This window comes from Zalophus californianus, chromosome 10, assembly GCF_009762305.2.
Source record: "Zalophus californianus isolate mZalCal1 chromosome 10, mZalCal1.pri.v2, whole genome shotgun sequence".
Lineage (NCBI taxonomy): Eukaryota > Metazoa > Chordata > Mammalia > Carnivora > Otariidae > Zalophus > Zalophus californianus.
Window position 1 is genome coordinate 78841039 of NC_045604.1, and position 17738 is coordinate 78858776.

Consider the following 17738-nt stretch of genomic DNA (forward strand, 5'->3'; position numbering starts at 1 on the left):
ATGAGGGGGAGAAACAAGCGTACCTGGGGCGAAGTAAGTCCATACTTACACAGCTGCTGAGGCTGCAGATGACTATGAATAATCACAAAACTGGGCAAATAAAATTCTGAGGGAACCAGGGCAGTATGACTGCAGGCAAAAAACAAAACAAAAAGCATGGGCTAGCGAGAACCAGAAGCTAAGGTGAGACCTCACCTCTGCCCCAGGGCAGCTGGGTGAGCCTGGTGCCTGGCTTCCAGGGATGTTAAGGTGTGGCTAGTGTTGGCTACCTTGCTAGGGAGCCATGGCATTCAGTGTGTCCACCACTGAGGCCCAGGACGTTGGTAGCTTATTTACACCTACCATTTTGTTGTACAGTGCTGCTTGGACTCACCCCACAGATGGCAAGAAAAACCGAGGCTTGAAAGTCACTTGACTAGATTTTTTCCAAAATTTCTACTTCAGATTATACTACCTTAATTCCAGTAAGAGATGGAAGCTTCTCCAACATAGCTCCGTTTCCTCTTCCCGTTCCTGTGCTTTTACTTTTTCATGTTATATTACAAACTCGGTAATACAGTGTTTTCATACTGTTTTATATAATCTTGTTTTTATAGACGCCAAGAAAAAAATCTGTTTCTAGGTTTTTTTAATATTAACCTTATTTTAGCATTTCTAGTCCCTCTTGATTTGTCTGTGTAGATCTGAGGTCACTGGTGTATTACTAAGGGAAACAAATATGGCCAAAGTCACCAGTCTCCATTCACTGTAGGTGGCTAGCACAGAATCCACCCTACACTTCTATAAGAGACACCTGTCATTGGCACAGGCCTTTATAAGGTCCAAAGAACTTTCGCTGCCTGTGGGTTCTCTTTTAAGACCCACAATACCTTGTGGCAATGCAAGGTGACGTCTCATAGGCCAGGAAACTGCCCTGGATTTAAAAAGGCAGTTCATTTTCTCTTCTCTCTCTAGACATTTTCGTGCTGCTCTGACACCAGAATGTACTTCTGAAACTGATTAAGTTCATTTCTGAACACACCAGGCTGTCAGGGTCAGGCTACACTGCTCTTCAGGGTTCCGACAGCCATAACTTGTCCACATCGACCCATATCTGAGCTTTCATAGCCACTTTTTACACCACGATCAAGTTGGTGGAGTCTGAGAAGGGGGCGGGGAGAGTATATGTTGAAATAATGCTCATTAACTTTTAAAGCTTCTAAGCATTTACTTAGCAAACAGGATATGCCTGACAAGGTACAGGTTGGCAGGTATTAGAGGAGGGAAGCCTACGCCCTGAGCCTGGGCGGTCTGGACAATGGTGGCTGTTTCTTGGAGACCTTGTATCAGGACCCCAGATTTGGCTTTCTAGAACTTGCTATTCTTCCCTTGCAACAAATACAAGAAGTCTATATTCTAATCTCTCCAGGCCAACTAAAGAGTTTTTGAGTTCTCAGCCACTCACAGGATCTCAAACTAAGTTTCTAGCGTGGATTCCAAAAGTTAAGACAACTGACTTTTTTATCTGTTAACTGAAACAGACCACCAGAGACCACTTTTTAACATCTGCTTTCCTCCCTGGGGGGGAAAAAAACAAAAGAGTTTGGAAGAAAGTACAACAATGAAAAAATGTAATGAAGGCCATCAGACTAGAGACCTGGTAGGAAAATAACACTACGAGTCTATTCTACAGAAAATGTCACCCATAACAGATTATCTGTTTGGCAAATAAGATGCACTCCTAATGCATCCACCAAGTAAAACTGGTCCCAACTGCCTTCCCGCACGTGGAGGCAAAACAAGAGTCTCTCCTGTCTTCAAGGAGTCACAGGCAGCCTCTGGTTCTTCTAGATGTTCTACTTGTCTCATCTCACTACCGGCAGCTATATCCTCCTCTCCACGGTGGCCGGACTCACATACAGGAACCAAGACCCTTTTCCGTTACCCCCCTAAACCCACTCATTCAAGGGCGTCACGAGGAAGTGACTTTGTGTGAGGGTTTTTTTTTTTTTTTTAAAGATTTTATTTATTTATTTGAGAGAGACTGAGAGATAGAGAGCACGAGAGGGAAGAGGGTCAGAGGGAGAAGCAGTCTCCCTGCTGAGCAGGGAGCCCGATGTGGGACTCGATCCCGGGACTCCAGGATCATGACCTGAGCCAAAAGCAGTCGCTTAACCAACTGAGCCACCCAGGCGCCCTGTGTGAGGGTTTGAAGGCTTGGCACATCACAGCCCAGCAGATCCCTGTCTTCCAAGCCCATCCACCACTGCCCCCGACCCCCAACCCCAACAAGGACAGAGCACTGGTAACATCCTCAGGACATAGCAGTCCCCCACCCCCACCCCACACCCTGCAGACCACTCTTCTTCCTAGTTCACCGTGTCCCAGTCTCTGAAGCAGGTCAGGGTCCCAGAGGACAGCTTAGCTCTGTCTTTGTGTCTGCCGGCCATCCTGCCAACCAACAGCCCTATTGAGACCGTTGTGCCAGTCATCTGTGGAAACCCATGGCCCACATCCTAGCTGGCTGTTTGTCTCCTTGCTACTCATGCATCTGAATGTAACACAGAAGAGCCCCAGAAGAGTTAACAGGTCACTGAACAAGAGAAGCTGCTTATCAACCCAAATCTGGGAGAGAGTGGGACAGAGTGAAAAGATGCTATCATGTCTAATTTGCATACTATCACTAATTGCTTAAAGGCATTAAAAAAAAATCAAAACTGTGATTTTAGGGCCCATTTTCAATAATTCTTTGGGGGGGGACGACCACACCAAAAAATGAAAGACATCTATATATAAAATGTTTATTACAGGCAATATTGGTCCATACACTACACAATACCAACAGTACAAGTGTAATCTTTCAAAATCATCATTTAAACAGCAAAAGACCAAGAAATAAAATTTGAATCAACTGATTATTTTTTCAAAATAGTCTCAATGCACATTATCCTTAGTTCCCTTATTATAGTGAAACATACAAATACAGAAAAATACCCCATTTAACATGTACTAGTGTTAAATGGTTATTTGGCTTAAAATCTGAGTTAAGAAAATCCTTTTTAGCAACCTACGTACAGATAAGTAGCAAACTTCATTATATTAAACAAATTTGTTTCATTTAAAACATGTGAAGAATTTCATCCATCATGTCTTCTGACCCCTAGCGCAAGTGTCTACTCTCTCACCAAGATGGTTCTTATCTGAAGGACCAACTCAAGGAGTCGTCTTAGACATAACCTTACCCTCTTCCCCAACACACTTCATCCAAAAGTCTGTTCAACAGATGGCAACAGGGTAGCGGTCACTTCGCCATTTGATGCCAGTGGTGCCATGAGAGCATGGCCAGACCTGTTAAACAGCGCATTTTCCTACCTACTGTGGGTTGCTGCTCAGGAGGGACGATAGACGCCAATACAAGCAGAAAATCTGCAGCTCCTCTGCTACGTGCCTTAGAACACCTTCAATTTTTCTGGTCAATGCTTTGATTAGGTAACATACATAAAAGCCAGCATATTAGTTTAAATCTTTAAACAAAAAACTATATTTTCCAAAGTCATTATCATTTGGGGCGATTAAGTGATCTTTTCTTGCTTTGTTGAGCTTCATCTTTAGGGCATCCCTTCTTTCTTCCCATTCATGGAGTTCGGCGTTCCCATGTGCAAATTTACAGCCATTCCCTTCTGTGCAGGTGCCCTTCATATACCTGCAGGGCGAGTCAGCGTGGGTGGTGAGCGTCCCCAGGTTATTTATACAAACCCAAAAAGTGCGTGCTTCACTAGCTTGGTGATTTGCATAAAACTTTTAGTTCAAAATCTTAAGCCTAGAAAAATGAACATTAGATAGCCTTGACATCTACAATGGAAAAAAAAATAGCCCTTTTAAATGTATTTGGTGAGAAATACTGATTGATGAGGGGAGGAAAGACTGCAGTCCTTCCTGATGCAGGAGAAAGAAATCAGAAGTGATGCTACGTAAAAGATGTCTTCAATAGTTTGGAGTAGCACATGGATCTGAACTGGGAAATTACATACAGACAGTGATTTGACAAAATGAGGAGCAATTCCAAACTATCTGGTTTTTTTGCTAAAACATCTTCTAGGGCAACTTAAACAAAGGGGCGATAGTAACCTCTGGGATGTGCCCTCTGACCTGAGTCGGTTCCATATATGCACTGGAACAGCCAGTATTCAGAGGCAGTTTCCGAACCGACGAACATCCCCTGCAGGGCACCTTGTGGTTAGCCACTCACCCCTGACAACTCAAAGATGGTTTGGGCCAATTGGAACAAACATACATCTCTCCTCGGTTATCTTAAGACATCTCAACCCCATATGGGCAGGCTAGTCAATCTTTTCACGTAACCACAGAAGAGTGAAGAAACATCCAAGGAGCAACTAACACTTCGAGCCCCAATCCAAGCACCCACTCTCAGACCTCCTCACCCCCATAACCTCTGCCCACCGCCAGGATGACTGAGCGAGTCACGTGACCTCAGCACTCTCCACGCAGGAGGTTACGAGAGCTACGTACCTATCACAAATACTAAAATACCCGGTTGGAAAGCGGTGCTGCCAGCAGTACTGGTCGTCCTCGGTGTGAAAAACCTTCTCCTTGTGCTTCTCAGAAGAGATGTGGCCTTGCCACTGCTTCTCACTGTTACAGTTCTTGCCGCACATCCAGCAGTGGAAGTCCGCCTAAAGTGCACGGGAGACACGCGTCCCGTCAGTGGGTGTTGTCTGGGTCCCTCAACGGGCCAAACACGGTTTGGGGAGGGCACCAGGGCTAGAAACCCAGACTCTATTCTCGGGGAGCCCATCTGGGGGGGGCGGGGGGAGCGGGCCAGAAGGTAAAGCTCAAAGTCAAAGTCAGAAACTGGACCGAGAAAAGGATCCCAGCACTGGGAGGAGGGCCAGAGCACAGGCAGCAGAGGGCAGTGTCCAGCGAGTCTCTGCCTGAGAGGTGATGGGGGCTGGTGCGCAAACAAGGACGTGTGTAGGGAGGACAAGGGGCCAGGTTCACATGAGGACCCTGGGACGGATGAACACTGTGAGGACCAGCAGAGAGGACGGGAAAGCCCGGAGCTCTCCAGCTGCAGAGGGACGAGCAGCCTTGCCATTCAGGGCACATGAAATGATCTCCTACAATGGGCCAGGACTCACGCCAGGGACCAGGGAAGCCCAGATACTGGGAGGACTCGTTCCCCGGGGCACAGACCTACACAGAAGGAACTGTGTCCTCGTCGGTGGAAGACCACCACAGATGCAAGCTGTAAGCATCTGGGCGGTGTTCCCCAAATGCCCTGGGAAAGCATCATTTGCAAGTGGGTAAGAACAGATTCCTGGAGACTTCCCATGAGACTGTGACTCGCTACATCGGGGGGACAGATGAAGATCTACCTGATTAAACAGCCCAGGTAAATCTCCCAACCCAGCAGGTCCAGGTGACCCTGCTTTGGGGACACAAGAACACTTGAAAGGTGGCAGGGGAATCAGCGCTGTGCCTTGGCAGAGGAGGTGGAGTTCAGAGGGCACATCCCAGGCACACGCGTGGGGGCAAGGCCAGGCCACAGACGTGACCCAGATCCAGCAGAGTCAATTATGGGGAGGTGCCAAAAAACAAAACAAGAAACAAGGAGCGGGATAACGCATGTGCCTATGTCCCCTTTAAAAACACAAGCCAAGCAGAACTATAGCTTAGGAATAAATATGTCAAAGATAGGTAAACATAGCCTGGATTTTTGAAATACACACTGGATCTTGCCTCCCCAGGGATGGGGGACAAAAGGGGTTCCAACTCTATCTGTAAACATTTTATTTACTTCACAAAAGCAAACACAATGAACTGTTAACATGGTGGGCTCAAGATAGTCATTATACTGTCCTCCTCACTCTTATAAAAACTTTTAAAAGAAAACCCAAACAGTAAAAAACCACAGAGGACTTCAGGTATCCACAGAACCCTGAGGCAGAGGCCAGACGCTGGCAGGTAAGGAGAGAATGCGGCGGGGGCGGGGGGCGGGGGTGTGTTAGCACCCACGTTTCCAGAGCATCTTCTGAGGCCCGGCTTCAGCCTAAGTGTCCGGGACCCACCCTACTTCACTTACCCATCACGACCCCCCTCAGGGATGCTCATTAACCTGCCCAGGGCCACAGGCTCGTAAGGAGAGGCCCCAGCATTTAGGCTCCAAATTCTCTGGCTCCAAAGTCAGCAAAAGGATCAAGGAAAGGATCTGCTAGAATCGGGGGACTTAAGTTTAACGGCCCAAGGCCACCAGAGGGAGGTGGAGAGACGGGAGGAGGGCAGGCAGGCAGCCAGCGAGGGCACCAGGCTTGAGGGAAAGAGAAAGAAAGGAAAGGCTCCATCAGTGGTGGAAGCGAAGGACTCACGGTAACTTCAGCGTAATCTGTTGGCATGTGAATTTGTTTTCCGTTTTCCTTGTTTGATTGACTGGCAACATCATCACTTTTTTCATTTTTTTGACTCTTTAGCCAGAGTTCATAAAACTGCTCCATATCTTGTACTAAAGAAAAAGGAATCACTTTCAGCAGCGGAAATGTAAATACACCATTGAAATACACACAAGATCATGCACACCTTTTCTATCAGTTGGCATACATTTTCGAGAGGAAAGTGAGATGGCAGAACGGAGATGGATTACATTAGGCAAGGAGAGGGGCCCTGTCCAAGGGGGGAGGTAAACCCTCATGGCTCTGAACCTAATTCCGGACTGTTGAGAGTGCCAACGTTAGCTTTCAAGATGAATTAACTCCCTGCATTTGCAAGACCCTTTGGGGGTGCTGAAAAGTCAGAAACCATTAAAAGGGTATTGCTTAAAAAAAAAAAAAAAAAAAAGCACCTCCCACTGCTTCATGTTGCCCCCAGTAAAACACTCACTATCACCTCCGTAACTATATGGGCTACTAAACACGGCTTGGGGGCCTGCAGCAGATACACTCCTGTCTACTAAGAAAGACCAGAAACTCACTACTACTAGACCGAGATTCTGAACCTGACGGGAGCCTGTCACTCGAGCCACCGTCCCCGAGGACCCACATGCTGGGGTGCAATTTACAACAGCACAACCGTGACCAGGTCCTGGGCAGTGGCTACAAGCTGCTTCCTACAGTAAGAACAAGTGCATTCGGCATGACTATCAAGTGCGAAGCCAGGTTTCTCGACCTCACTGCTGGGCCAGCTAATTCTCTGCTGTGGGGGGCTATCCTGTGCATTGCAGGATGTTTAACAGCATTCCTAGACTCTACACACTAGATGCCAGTAGGACACCCCACCCAAGTCATGACAACAAAAACGTCTCCGGACATTGCCGAATGTTCCGAAGGGAGGCGGGTATATGTGACAAAATTCATCCCCGGTTGAGAACCACTGCGCTAAAAAAAAATCTGGTAATGAGGTTAAGGTCAAAAATCGGCTTTGCTGCCTGCACAAGTGTTTCTAACAATATGTCATCAGACTAAGATGAGAGGCCACCTAGAAATCCTTCTCCATCCACACCAGTTGGAGCAGGAATCATTGCAACAGTCCTGGTATGCAAGGACATCTTCGGTAAGGCCCAAGAGTATGTCCCTCCTCCAAGCAAGACAGTGAGGAGTCCTGTCCACACAGGTCACCGAGTGTGAACAACAGTTAAACACAGCAGGGGACATGCTTCAATCTGACTGGTTCTTGTAATTCAGAGATTGCAGATCTTAGGCAGTTGGTAAATTTCCATCAGTTTCCTAGAGATTAAACAACGATCCCCGTCCTTGCAGTAAAACCTCTCCAGTCAAAAGTGAAAGGCTGTCTGAGGCTCCTCTCAAAGACTCCCATGATCAACTTGCAGTTTGACCAAGATAAACATTCTCTCCTCAGGCCTCTGAATCTGGGGCTGTTCTACCGGGAAGGCCTCCGTGAGGAAACCTTCAATTCTAACCTGATTTTTCAGGGGTGCCTATTCACAACTGGAGCAGATGGTCTGATTCAGTCAAGAAGGACTGAACTTCCCAGGCCACGTTTTGGGAACACGTCTGTCATACAAATACTCCCATATATTTGTATCTGGCTCTGACCGAAGCAAACACAGATCAGATGTCAGGCTCTACTCCACTGACAAAATGGCACAATGCAAACTACTCCCTGGGTTCAAGGTGAGCTGGCATATGTACAGAGAGGAAGGAAACTTCCCAGCAGGCTAGATTTCACGGATGTCAAGCCAGAGGTTAAGAGAGCAACTTACTCCCATTCTCCTTCATGTATGTCCACACTTCCCGCTCCTCAGGACTATGAGCAAAGGAACAGTTCCCAACATACTGACATTTTTTCCCAGAAGCAATATGATTACATAGCTGTTTAAAAAAAAAATGAATATCCTTTAAGACAAGAGTACAGTTAGTAAAACTGCCTAATTTTTACATTTAAGCAAAATAAGCGTTATTATCTGTGCTAACACTGAGTAACACAATTATTACATAAGATTACTTTGAATGAATTCAAATTGACTCTAAGCCCAACATACACGAGATGATATTAAGCTTTCTTATCTCAAAATTTTTCAAAAGAAAATCTCCAAAAGAAAAAAAACAAAGTATGGAACTAGGATATGGAATATTTTCTTATAAGAAAATGTCTACAAACTCCCTTATTCAGAGTACCTGCTTTTAACACAGCAGAGCATTCGATCTCCACAGTGCAAATCTCTGGCCCCCTCAATCTGACAGCAACTCCTCTCCCTGCCTAATCCCCACGGAGCCTCCTTGTCAGCTCCTGGGAGGCAGTAAAGAAACTACGGACTACTCCAAAGGTCCTGAACAGTGTCAGGAAAAATCTCAGACATTTAGCTTACTTATAACCCATTCTGGTAGCTAACCTCAGCCATCATTTGTTCGATATGCATTGTCTGGAGACAATGAATACATGAGCCAGGCCATCCAGTTACATAGCGTTCAAATATTACCTCTTCTGGTTATTTGCATTGTGTTTTTACTAAGTAAATACAATGAAACTGGTAGGAAAATAAGGTGACAGCGATCAGCAAAATGTAGATGTCTCTAAGAACCACAACTATCAAGAACTAAGAAAACCTCCATCACCAAGACAGCTCATTCTCAAATATCAATATACTTGTCTTTATAGAGCATTCTAGTACAATTAATTGTTAGCCTACTTTGTGTTTCAACAGAGGCTGGCCCTATATGTTAGTTTACATAATATCAGATACTTAGCATCAGTTTTTGCTAAAAATCTAAAAGCAGTCAGTCCTGAATACTGCAGGTTTCCTTCCTTGGACCAATGTCAACACCCCTGCCCCCCGCCCCCAATCCTCTGCATAAAGTGAAACCCCAATAAGTTCTTAGGCAGGTATTACTAGGGAAACATTTACCATAGTCTCTCAAAGTTCAATGATAAGGAGCAGGGAGAAGAGAAGATAAAGGAGAAGGCCGGCCACTGTGCTGGGTTTTTACATAACACCATCTCATGTAATCTTCCCTAGGACGTAATTATTCCCATTTACAGATGAGCAAACTGAGGCTGAGTAACTTGACCAGGGCCCTTCTGGCAGACTCTGAAGCCCATTCTCCTTCCACCTCACCATACTGTCTACACACATACACACACAGAGTATTATTTCTTCTTTTAGAAAAAGGATCCCTTAGCAATACCTAGTATGGTAGAAAAAAAAGAGGAAATGAGCTACTGGTGCATTGCACGGCAATACAGCACGTCCGAGATTAAAGAATAATCAGTAGTCCCAGCAGCTGAACTAGAATCGTTCTCAGTCACCTTTGTTTTAACAAAGAATGAGGAGTACACCCGTAATCTCCTCTTTTAAAGCCTAAGATATCCACGGTTCCAACAAACCTTCTTCCCCTCCTACAAGGCCCACCAATTCAATCACTCAGATCCCCAAGTCTAAAACCACTGTGGATGAAACACAAACATACCGCCTCCTTCAGAGACTGACCTCGTAACCTGTGTATGTTTACAAAATGCAAGGTACCCTGGGCGACGGGAAATTAACCTGCCTCTTCCTCAACTCTCTTGGGCAAGTCAGAGAGGGGGCATCATTTCCAAGGGGACTCTGCAATCCACCTGCTCTGCTTCTGTGGGCAAACAGTTCTCTCCTTCTGTCCACCGTTGGGGCAGAAAGTTTACTGCCTGTCAATGCTCCAAGTGTCTCTGTTTAACTCACACAATGACATCCCTCCAGACTCACTCCAGACTCTCTCCCTTGAAGAGTCAAGTCCAGAGCCGGCTCAAGGGGTTTGCTTGGACAGTTACCTTCAAGACCACGGAACGCAGCAGAGGGTATGGAGCAGAAACGTGCCACCTCATGAATGAAATACGACCCTTTCAGTTGGTCTGGTACCTTCTAAGGGTTTTTTGAAGAACATGTGCCTCGAACACTGACCACTTTTCCTTTGGGTTACTTTTAGAAAATCCTATAAAGTGGGGTATCTTTTAGCTAATATCTATTGCTTAAGTCAAAGAAACTTATCAGTAGCGTTCATAGTAACAAAAGGCCTTGAGTTGGATAGCAAAGCCTAGGAATCAAGTTTAAATGAAATCCTCTCCTACTCACTCCCAAAGTAATTCATCTGAAAAATAAGGTAGGTCATGCCCATAACTATTTCTTGAGTCCACCGTCTATTTCCTTTCTGCGAGTAACTCATCCAATCCCAGTCAATCTGAAAACTGTCACAGAACCACACATACAAAAGGGGAAGGAAAACAAGAGGACCATTTAAAAATTCTGGTATTACGACGAGCACTGAAGTTCCAATCTGAATCACTACTACTTTCTAATGATTTGAAATGCCTAATAAAAAAAAAAAGTGGCTTAAAAGTTACGTATGTACATCAAACTGTAAAGGCATTTGTTTCTTTGTGGGGAGAGGACGGATGTTCATCCACTTCTTACGTTCGATGGACATCACTCTCATCGCACGCCGATCTCTGGTCCACCTAAGAAACATGGAGTTCAGAAAAAAACAGAGACACACTGGCACAAGGCATAATATAAAGGGACAGGTACAATGTCCGTACCTGAAGGACCAGAGATTTTTTTCTCAACCCTTCTAAAAGAAATGCCTTATGATTCTGTCATTGCATTTCCTATTATTTTAACAGACGTTCCCTAGGAATCCTGAACAAAGAACTGATCAAATTCAGAGAAGAAACTACCAAATTCTGTTGAATTCTTATCTATGAAATCGTAAAAATCTCTTCCCTTTCACTTTGCAATTACTCCTACGTTATCTACTTTGCTCTGCTCTCTTCAAAATCAGTCGTTTTTTCTTCTATGTATGATTTTATACCCATGTAACAGAATTATGAAATAGGCATTGTTTGCACACACTCACACACTACTTACGAGTGCCTTGCTTTTGCACTACAATATTTTCTGTTTTTGTCTGGTTCAATGACTTGGCCATTTCTCAGACACTGAGCACACACAAATTTTATCTTCATATTAAGAGATCCGGGCATTATTTGATTGCCAAGTACCTGAAACAATTAAAACATAAGTTTTACTTTTAAGAGAACACCAGTTTTTTGAGAACAAAATACTGAATTGCCAGGTATTTCTTTTCTCATAATAGCATACATACAATTTCTGATACTGTCTGGTTTGATGAGTTGACCATTATATACACTATCGGAGACACTGAGTAGATAACTAAATCTCCAATTCTCCACCCAATGCAAGAGAATATGATAGGTGCAGATTACAGACACCAAACCTCAACTTATGAAAGCCAGCTCTGGAGGGTGATAACCAGGATTCTGTGGGCGGGGAGGTAGTGGATAGAGCAGTCCTGCCAGGTGGGAAGCAGGCCCACAGACACAGTCTACCTCCCGCACTCCGAGGATCCCCACAGCCCAAGAACCCAACTGTTTTGCCAATTAAACTGAGTAAGAGAACTGTATCCTACAGCCTTGGCAGGTATTATGGGATGCCTACTTTTTTTTTTTATTATTATGATCAACTAAAATTTGGGATTTTTTTCACATTAAGAATAAGTCAGTGAACAGTAAGAATGTAAGTGGACTAGAAGTATAAACTGCATCTGGGGCACCTGGGTGGCTTAGTCAGTTAATCATCTGCCTTTGGCTCGGGTCATGGTCCCAGGGTCCTGGGATCGAGCCCCACATCAGGCTCCCTGCTCCAGCGGGGAGCCTGCTTCTCTTGCTCTCTCTTGCTCTCTCTCTGTACCTCCCCCCAACTCGTGCTCTCTCTCAAATGAATAAATAAAATCTTCTTTTTTTAAAAAAGTATAAACTGCACCTGCCAACAAGTGGCATCCACGCAGTCGCTCCAGAAAGGACACCAAATGCAGAAAGTACACAAGAGAAAATACCTGAGCTCCAGGTACGTTCGCTTCCAAATTTTGCCAATATCGTTTAGATTCTTGAGCGATAGCATCATGTGAGATACCTGGGAAATGTACAAGCCTTCCTTTAGGTTCTCCCTCTTTGCATGAACAGTCCACCCATCCAATCACAGACTCGATTCCCTCATTATCCCCCATGTAGCATAATCTGCCACCAAAGATGAATGGATGTCACATCACTCTTTTTCACAATGGATATTTACAAATATAGCTCTTGGTGCGGTCGGAGGAATCTCTCTTCCTCACAAAAGCACACTACATGCATGAACTCGTACCAGCAAGTCACTACATGAGGCTATACTCAAAATAAGCCACTCTAAAAATGAACAGTGACAGCTTAAAGCTAAGGATAAAATCAATAGTTATGTTGCCATATCACGATGACAGAGAAAAGTCTCTGATACTGCTCTCTGCCAAACCCTGATTGCTTTTGAGGAGACCTTTTTTTTTTCCACTTAAGTTTTTTAATTCCAGTAGAGTTTACGTACAGTGTTCTGTTATTTTCAGGTGTGCAATATAGTGATTAAGCACTTCCATCACCCTGTGCTTATCATGATAAGCATGCTCTTCATCCCCATCACCCATTTCATGTGCCCCCCCCCACCTGCCCCCTGGTGACCATCAGTATGGTCTCTAGAGTGAAGAGCCTGTTTCTTGGTTTGTGAGGAGACATTTCTTCATCATGCACAAACCTACCTGTTTCATTTTGTAATATCCAGACTTTAAGTTCTACAAGACTATGCGCATAAAAGCACTCATCTTCCCTTAAACAGCCATATCGAACCTCATGTCGACATAAATCAAGCTGACACTGACCATGAAAAGAACGTATTTTGGAGTATTTTACTGTTGTCTCTCGCAAAATGTGGACAAGGCACCTAAGAAACAAACAGAGTGATGTATTATTGTTCTGCCAAAGCCTGTTCAAAAGAAAACAAATACAAATATATACATACATCAGGTCAAGCTCTAGACTGAAAATACATCTTTAAAATCTTTATCAGAAAAAATAAATCACTTTAGGCAATTGTTGAATTAATGGAGGGGGAAGATGACTACACATTAAGCCATAAAATATTTAAATCCATGTCATAAGAAGCCACAAATCAATAATGCTTTTCTGTAGAAAACATCAATAATTCATTTAAAAATTCCCAGCAAAATATACTAATAGACATTTTTAAATAGTCATCATCTTTCAAAACAGCGACAACAGAAGAACAGGGCTAAGATGCCTGGGGAGATACTACTCTGGTTTTATTTGGATCTAAAAACAGAATCTATTGTGTCACTATAAAAATTAGAAACTACCAACATACTTATTGTCTTCAAACTCATGCTTTGTAACCGGGTGAGAACAAGAAGTAGAATTATCTTTATTTCTTTTACTTATCATTCTAGGCTTATGATCAAAACATTTCTGGAACAGACAGAGAAGAAGAATTACCACAACAACATAAAACAAAATAGAACTTTTGTACCATACTTATTATGCACATGCTTATACATTACATACTTCTACTGATTAATATTTAAAATAAGGTTTTTGTATTCTTTTGGATCCTAGTAGTAACTACCGTTGGCTGAGTGAATGCTCCCCATTATGGCCGGACCAGTGCTCAGTATTTTCTACTTCTGGGCTTGCAAGTCAGAAACTCTCACCGATTCTACAGCAGAAAATAAGGCTCAGAGACAGTACCTCACAAAGGAATATGAATTCTCCAAGATGCTCTTGGAGAAGTTTGAATACGGTGAGGTTGATCTTTCCATTGCCACCAAAGAAAGCCTCTCTGCTGAACGCCCCTTTCCGCTCCAGCGTCCAGATGTCTATCTCTTCTTGGCAATAAGCAAATGTGCAATGGCCTGAGTATCTACATTCCTCCTCAGCAGCAACATCTAGAAAGACAGACAATTAAAAGACGGTGAAAACACGGCCACTGTTTTTTCAAAGCCAGTCAATATTAAACATGTTTAGGGCACCATCTGAGTTTCTCGAACTCACGGATAGCTTCAAGCAAGGACACGCAACTTACTGCGCAGGGATGGTACTGGCTCTAAAACAATGGCACACGAGCCTGAATTATTTCTATTTCTGACAGGGAAAAGACTTTGATTCTCTCATGTACTCCGTCTAAGCTTAAAAAATCATTTAAGGACATTCAAAGCGCATTCAGATGAAGCAATCTGACAAAAATGAATCCACAAAGTTCTCTCAAAAGCAACCTCAAAGAGCAACCTTCTCAAAGCCTTAGTTCAGTGTTCTGACTCTGTTTAGACTAAGTCCGGGAACTTCAAGTGTGAGACAGTTTTCCGTTTGAAACCTGGTCAAAGCCTGTTTCGATAAACATCAAGAAAACAGACACTGTGTAAGAAGTTAAAGACAGGGGTGCCTGGGTGGCTCAGATGGTTAAACAGCTGACTATCGATTTTGGCTCAGGGTCATGGGATTGAGCCCTGTATTGGGATTTACGCTCAGCGAGAGTCTACTTGAGATTCTCTCTCTCTCTCCCCCCCCCCCCCACAGCCCCCCACCCCTGCTCACACCTGCTCGCTCAAATATTAAAAAAAGAAGTTAAAAACAAAGGTAAAAATAATAAATAATAATAAAAAAATACAAATGTCTCAACCCAAGGAACTTGCTACAATAAACTCTACCTACACACTTTTAGTAACAGTAATAGGGGAACCATTAGAATAAATGTAGCAAATCATTTATCACTTATGTCATGCATGCCAATTAAGTAATTACAGTACATACCTTTACATATATAATACGGTCCTTCATAATTTGTTTTTGTTGGTCTTGGACGTATTTTTTTCCATGATTTATCATCAACATTCTTTATTCTACCAATTAAAATATCCTTCTTACATTTATGATCCATATTAGCATGATAAGTGAAATCCATTAACTTCGGGCCTGGAAAAGATGTGAAAAAGGATTGCTCGAAGGCACAAAAAGTAACGTTTCATTTCACAGGCACATTTACAAGCAGATGTGAGCAGATGGATACTGATTATTACATTCCCACAAAAATCCTATTTTTATAACTCCCAAATGTAAATAAGCTACTGATTTGTGCCTCTTATATGCTATCTGTCAGAGAACACAAAAGTTTTATTAGACACCAGTGGCCTCAAAACATACCCTTACTTAACTACGAGGACAGGAATTCTTATGGCTTCTAAAGGTAAAGAACACCATTAAATACGCAACTAAGAAAGAAAATGAATTTGGATCCAGTTTAAGACAAACTGTGTTTCTATCACCTGACTTAGGGGTAAAGACATGAAACAAACCAACAGAATAGACTTCAATTTTATAAACATTACATCAAATATTGGTCTTAGAACGCTTTTTTTCTCGTTCTTGCTTTATTTGAAAATGATCACATTCTTGGGGGCCCTGGCTGGCTCAGTAGGTAAAGCGTCTGCCTTCAAGCTCAGGTCATGATCTCAGGGTCCTGGGATCAAGCCCCAGGTCATTGTGCTCCCTGCTCAGCAGGCAGCGTGAGTCTCCCTCTGCCTCCCCTCCCCCCCCCCGCCCCCACTCATTCTCTCTCTTTCTCTCTCAAATAAAATCTTTAAAAAAATGATCACATTCTTAAACATGTATGTAGAATATAAAGAATTTCATAAAAATTTCAATAAGATCTCAAAATCAGGTAGATGTTCCATTCCATATAATTCTATAAATGAAATCATATCAAATAAGAGCAGACTTATCCTATTAGACTCCAAGGGGCCCAAGTCAATAATTGCTGCTTGCTAAGCAAGAACTCAAATAGGGCTGGGAGAATCACAGTAGCTGGTGTTTTCCACGCCTACTGACGAATTCCTAAGAACTCTCAGATGGGCTAGCTTATTAATATCGTCAGCTCCTTTGTTTGGTCCTGACCTGATTTTACAAAACAGATCTGACAAGCTTGTCTCAGTTCATGGGTTCCTTCGAGGGGATGTCTTGGGGTCACTGATGAAGGTGGTTTAGTAAGTGCACTTCCAAAAAAGTTTCCAAAGTCATTTCTGGGGTGGCTTGAAATTCCCAGGAAACTCTCAGAAGCAAACAAGGTGCCTGGGCCATTCATCTGCAAGAAGAATAAGAAAAAAAAAAAACAAAAAACAGGAAAAAAAAACAGCCAACAAATATTGCACTATCACTAAAGATGGAAACAAATTTGTGAAAATACGACATTCTTCATCTGCTGAAATCCGTACTAGTCTGTCCTTGCTGCGCTTCTATTTAAAAAAAAAAAAAAAAAACGGTTTCTTTCTGTTTTCCTCTCTTTGGGTCTCTAGGCCCCTCCCCCGCTGTCTTTGATCCTCCGTGCAAAGTTGTTAAAAGTAACAGGTAACTGTTCTGCTTCGACAGCACAGCACACGCATTTTATCCGCCCTGATCTCAGCTTCCCTGTTTGGTTTCTGCTGCACTAAAGCCTCCTCCACGGTCTGCGACAGACCCAGTCTCACACACAGAGCATTTATGACCGGATGCTCCAGGAGAGTCTTATTTTACCGCTCTTTCCCCCAGCACACGCAAAATGTAAGGGAGACCAGCACGGCCATTCAAGTCAGTCAGTTACTTAAGCAAAAGGCCTCCGTTCACGTTTAAGCGACGACGCATTTACAAAAGAGGAAGTGACACTTACAAGTAAAAGGGAAGAATTACTGCTGCTAAGCGCTGTTCCCTCTCTAGAAGTGGAGGTGGGCAGATCTAAAATAATAAAAACACTTCAACAGACCTTCTCATTCTAATCATGCAACAAGAACATCAGGGCATCAGGGCTCAGGGGCTGACTACGGCTTCCCCGCGCTACTCCCCATCCTCACTCGTGACACCCAGACTGGGCAGTGGACTTCCCTCTGGAGACCAAGGGCACACACAACCCTCCAACACACTTATATAAAGAGCTGTTCTCGGAGACGTGAGCTAAAGCAGGGCCTACGGAGCAGGACCAGTTAAAAGGACTAAGAAAATAATTCATACGCCAAATGGGAACAGAGCCTCTCCTTTTCAAACTACGAAGCCGGAACTCGTCACAACATGAAGGAAATTAGTAAGGCACGATGACTTTCTCTATCTCAGTCTACCACTCGATTAATATGCTCTCTGCCCTTCTGTTTCACACTAATTTTAGGTTTTTCAGGTGTCAATCTCTTGAAAGCAATCGTTTTGATTTTTCTCCCTTTAACCATGTAACAATGCCTTAGAAAAAATCTGAAGATTGTTAGCATTATTGTTTAAAGTATATATTAGACCTGGAATTACGAAAACAGGAGTCAGACCAAAAACTCAGCAACCCCTTGTAAAAACTAAGGCACCAGGCAGTGCACTGACCTCCAGGGAGGGAGCCTGAAACAGAAAACTCTGTA

At 43.5% G+C, this 17738-nt stretch overlaps 1 protein-coding gene across 3 annotated transcripts in view; it reads right to left on the reverse strand.

The window, feature by feature from the left end:
- Positions 1 to 2766: 2766 nt before the first annotated feature.
- ZC3H7A (zinc finger CCCH-type containing 7A) overlaps positions 2767 to 17738 on the reverse strand; it is a 33746-nt gene continuing 18774 nt past the window's right edge. For 2 of the 3 annotated variants that reach the window (XM_027610782.2, XM_027610783.2), the window contains exons 11-23: positions 17015 to 17079; positions 16267 to 16453; positions 15127 to 15288; positions 14068 to 14264; positions 13688 to 13788; positions 13065 to 13246; positions 12336 to 12412; positions 11348 to 11481; positions 10833 to 10938; positions 8213 to 8321; positions 6366 to 6499; positions 4510 to 4673; positions 3010 to 3682 (exon numbers count right to left, since the gene is read on the reverse strand). In XM_027610782.2, coding sequence (XP_027466583.1) covers positions 3493 to 3682; positions 4510 to 4673; positions 6366 to 6499; positions 8213 to 8321; positions 10833 to 10938; positions 11348 to 11481; positions 12336 to 12412; positions 13065 to 13246; positions 13688 to 13788; positions 14068 to 14264; positions 15127 to 15288; positions 16267 to 16453; positions 17015 to 17079 — 1808 coding nt within the window. In that variant the 3' untranslated portion in view covers positions 3010 to 3492. Of the gene's footprint in view, positions 3683 to 4509; positions 4674 to 6365; positions 6500 to 8212; positions 8322 to 10832; positions 10939 to 11347; positions 11482 to 12335; positions 12413 to 13064; positions 13247 to 13687; positions 13789 to 14067; positions 14265 to 15126; positions 15289 to 16266; positions 16454 to 17014; positions 17080 to 17738 lie in introns of all 3 variants that reach the window. The other variant, XM_027610781.2, reaches the window with a different exon arrangement.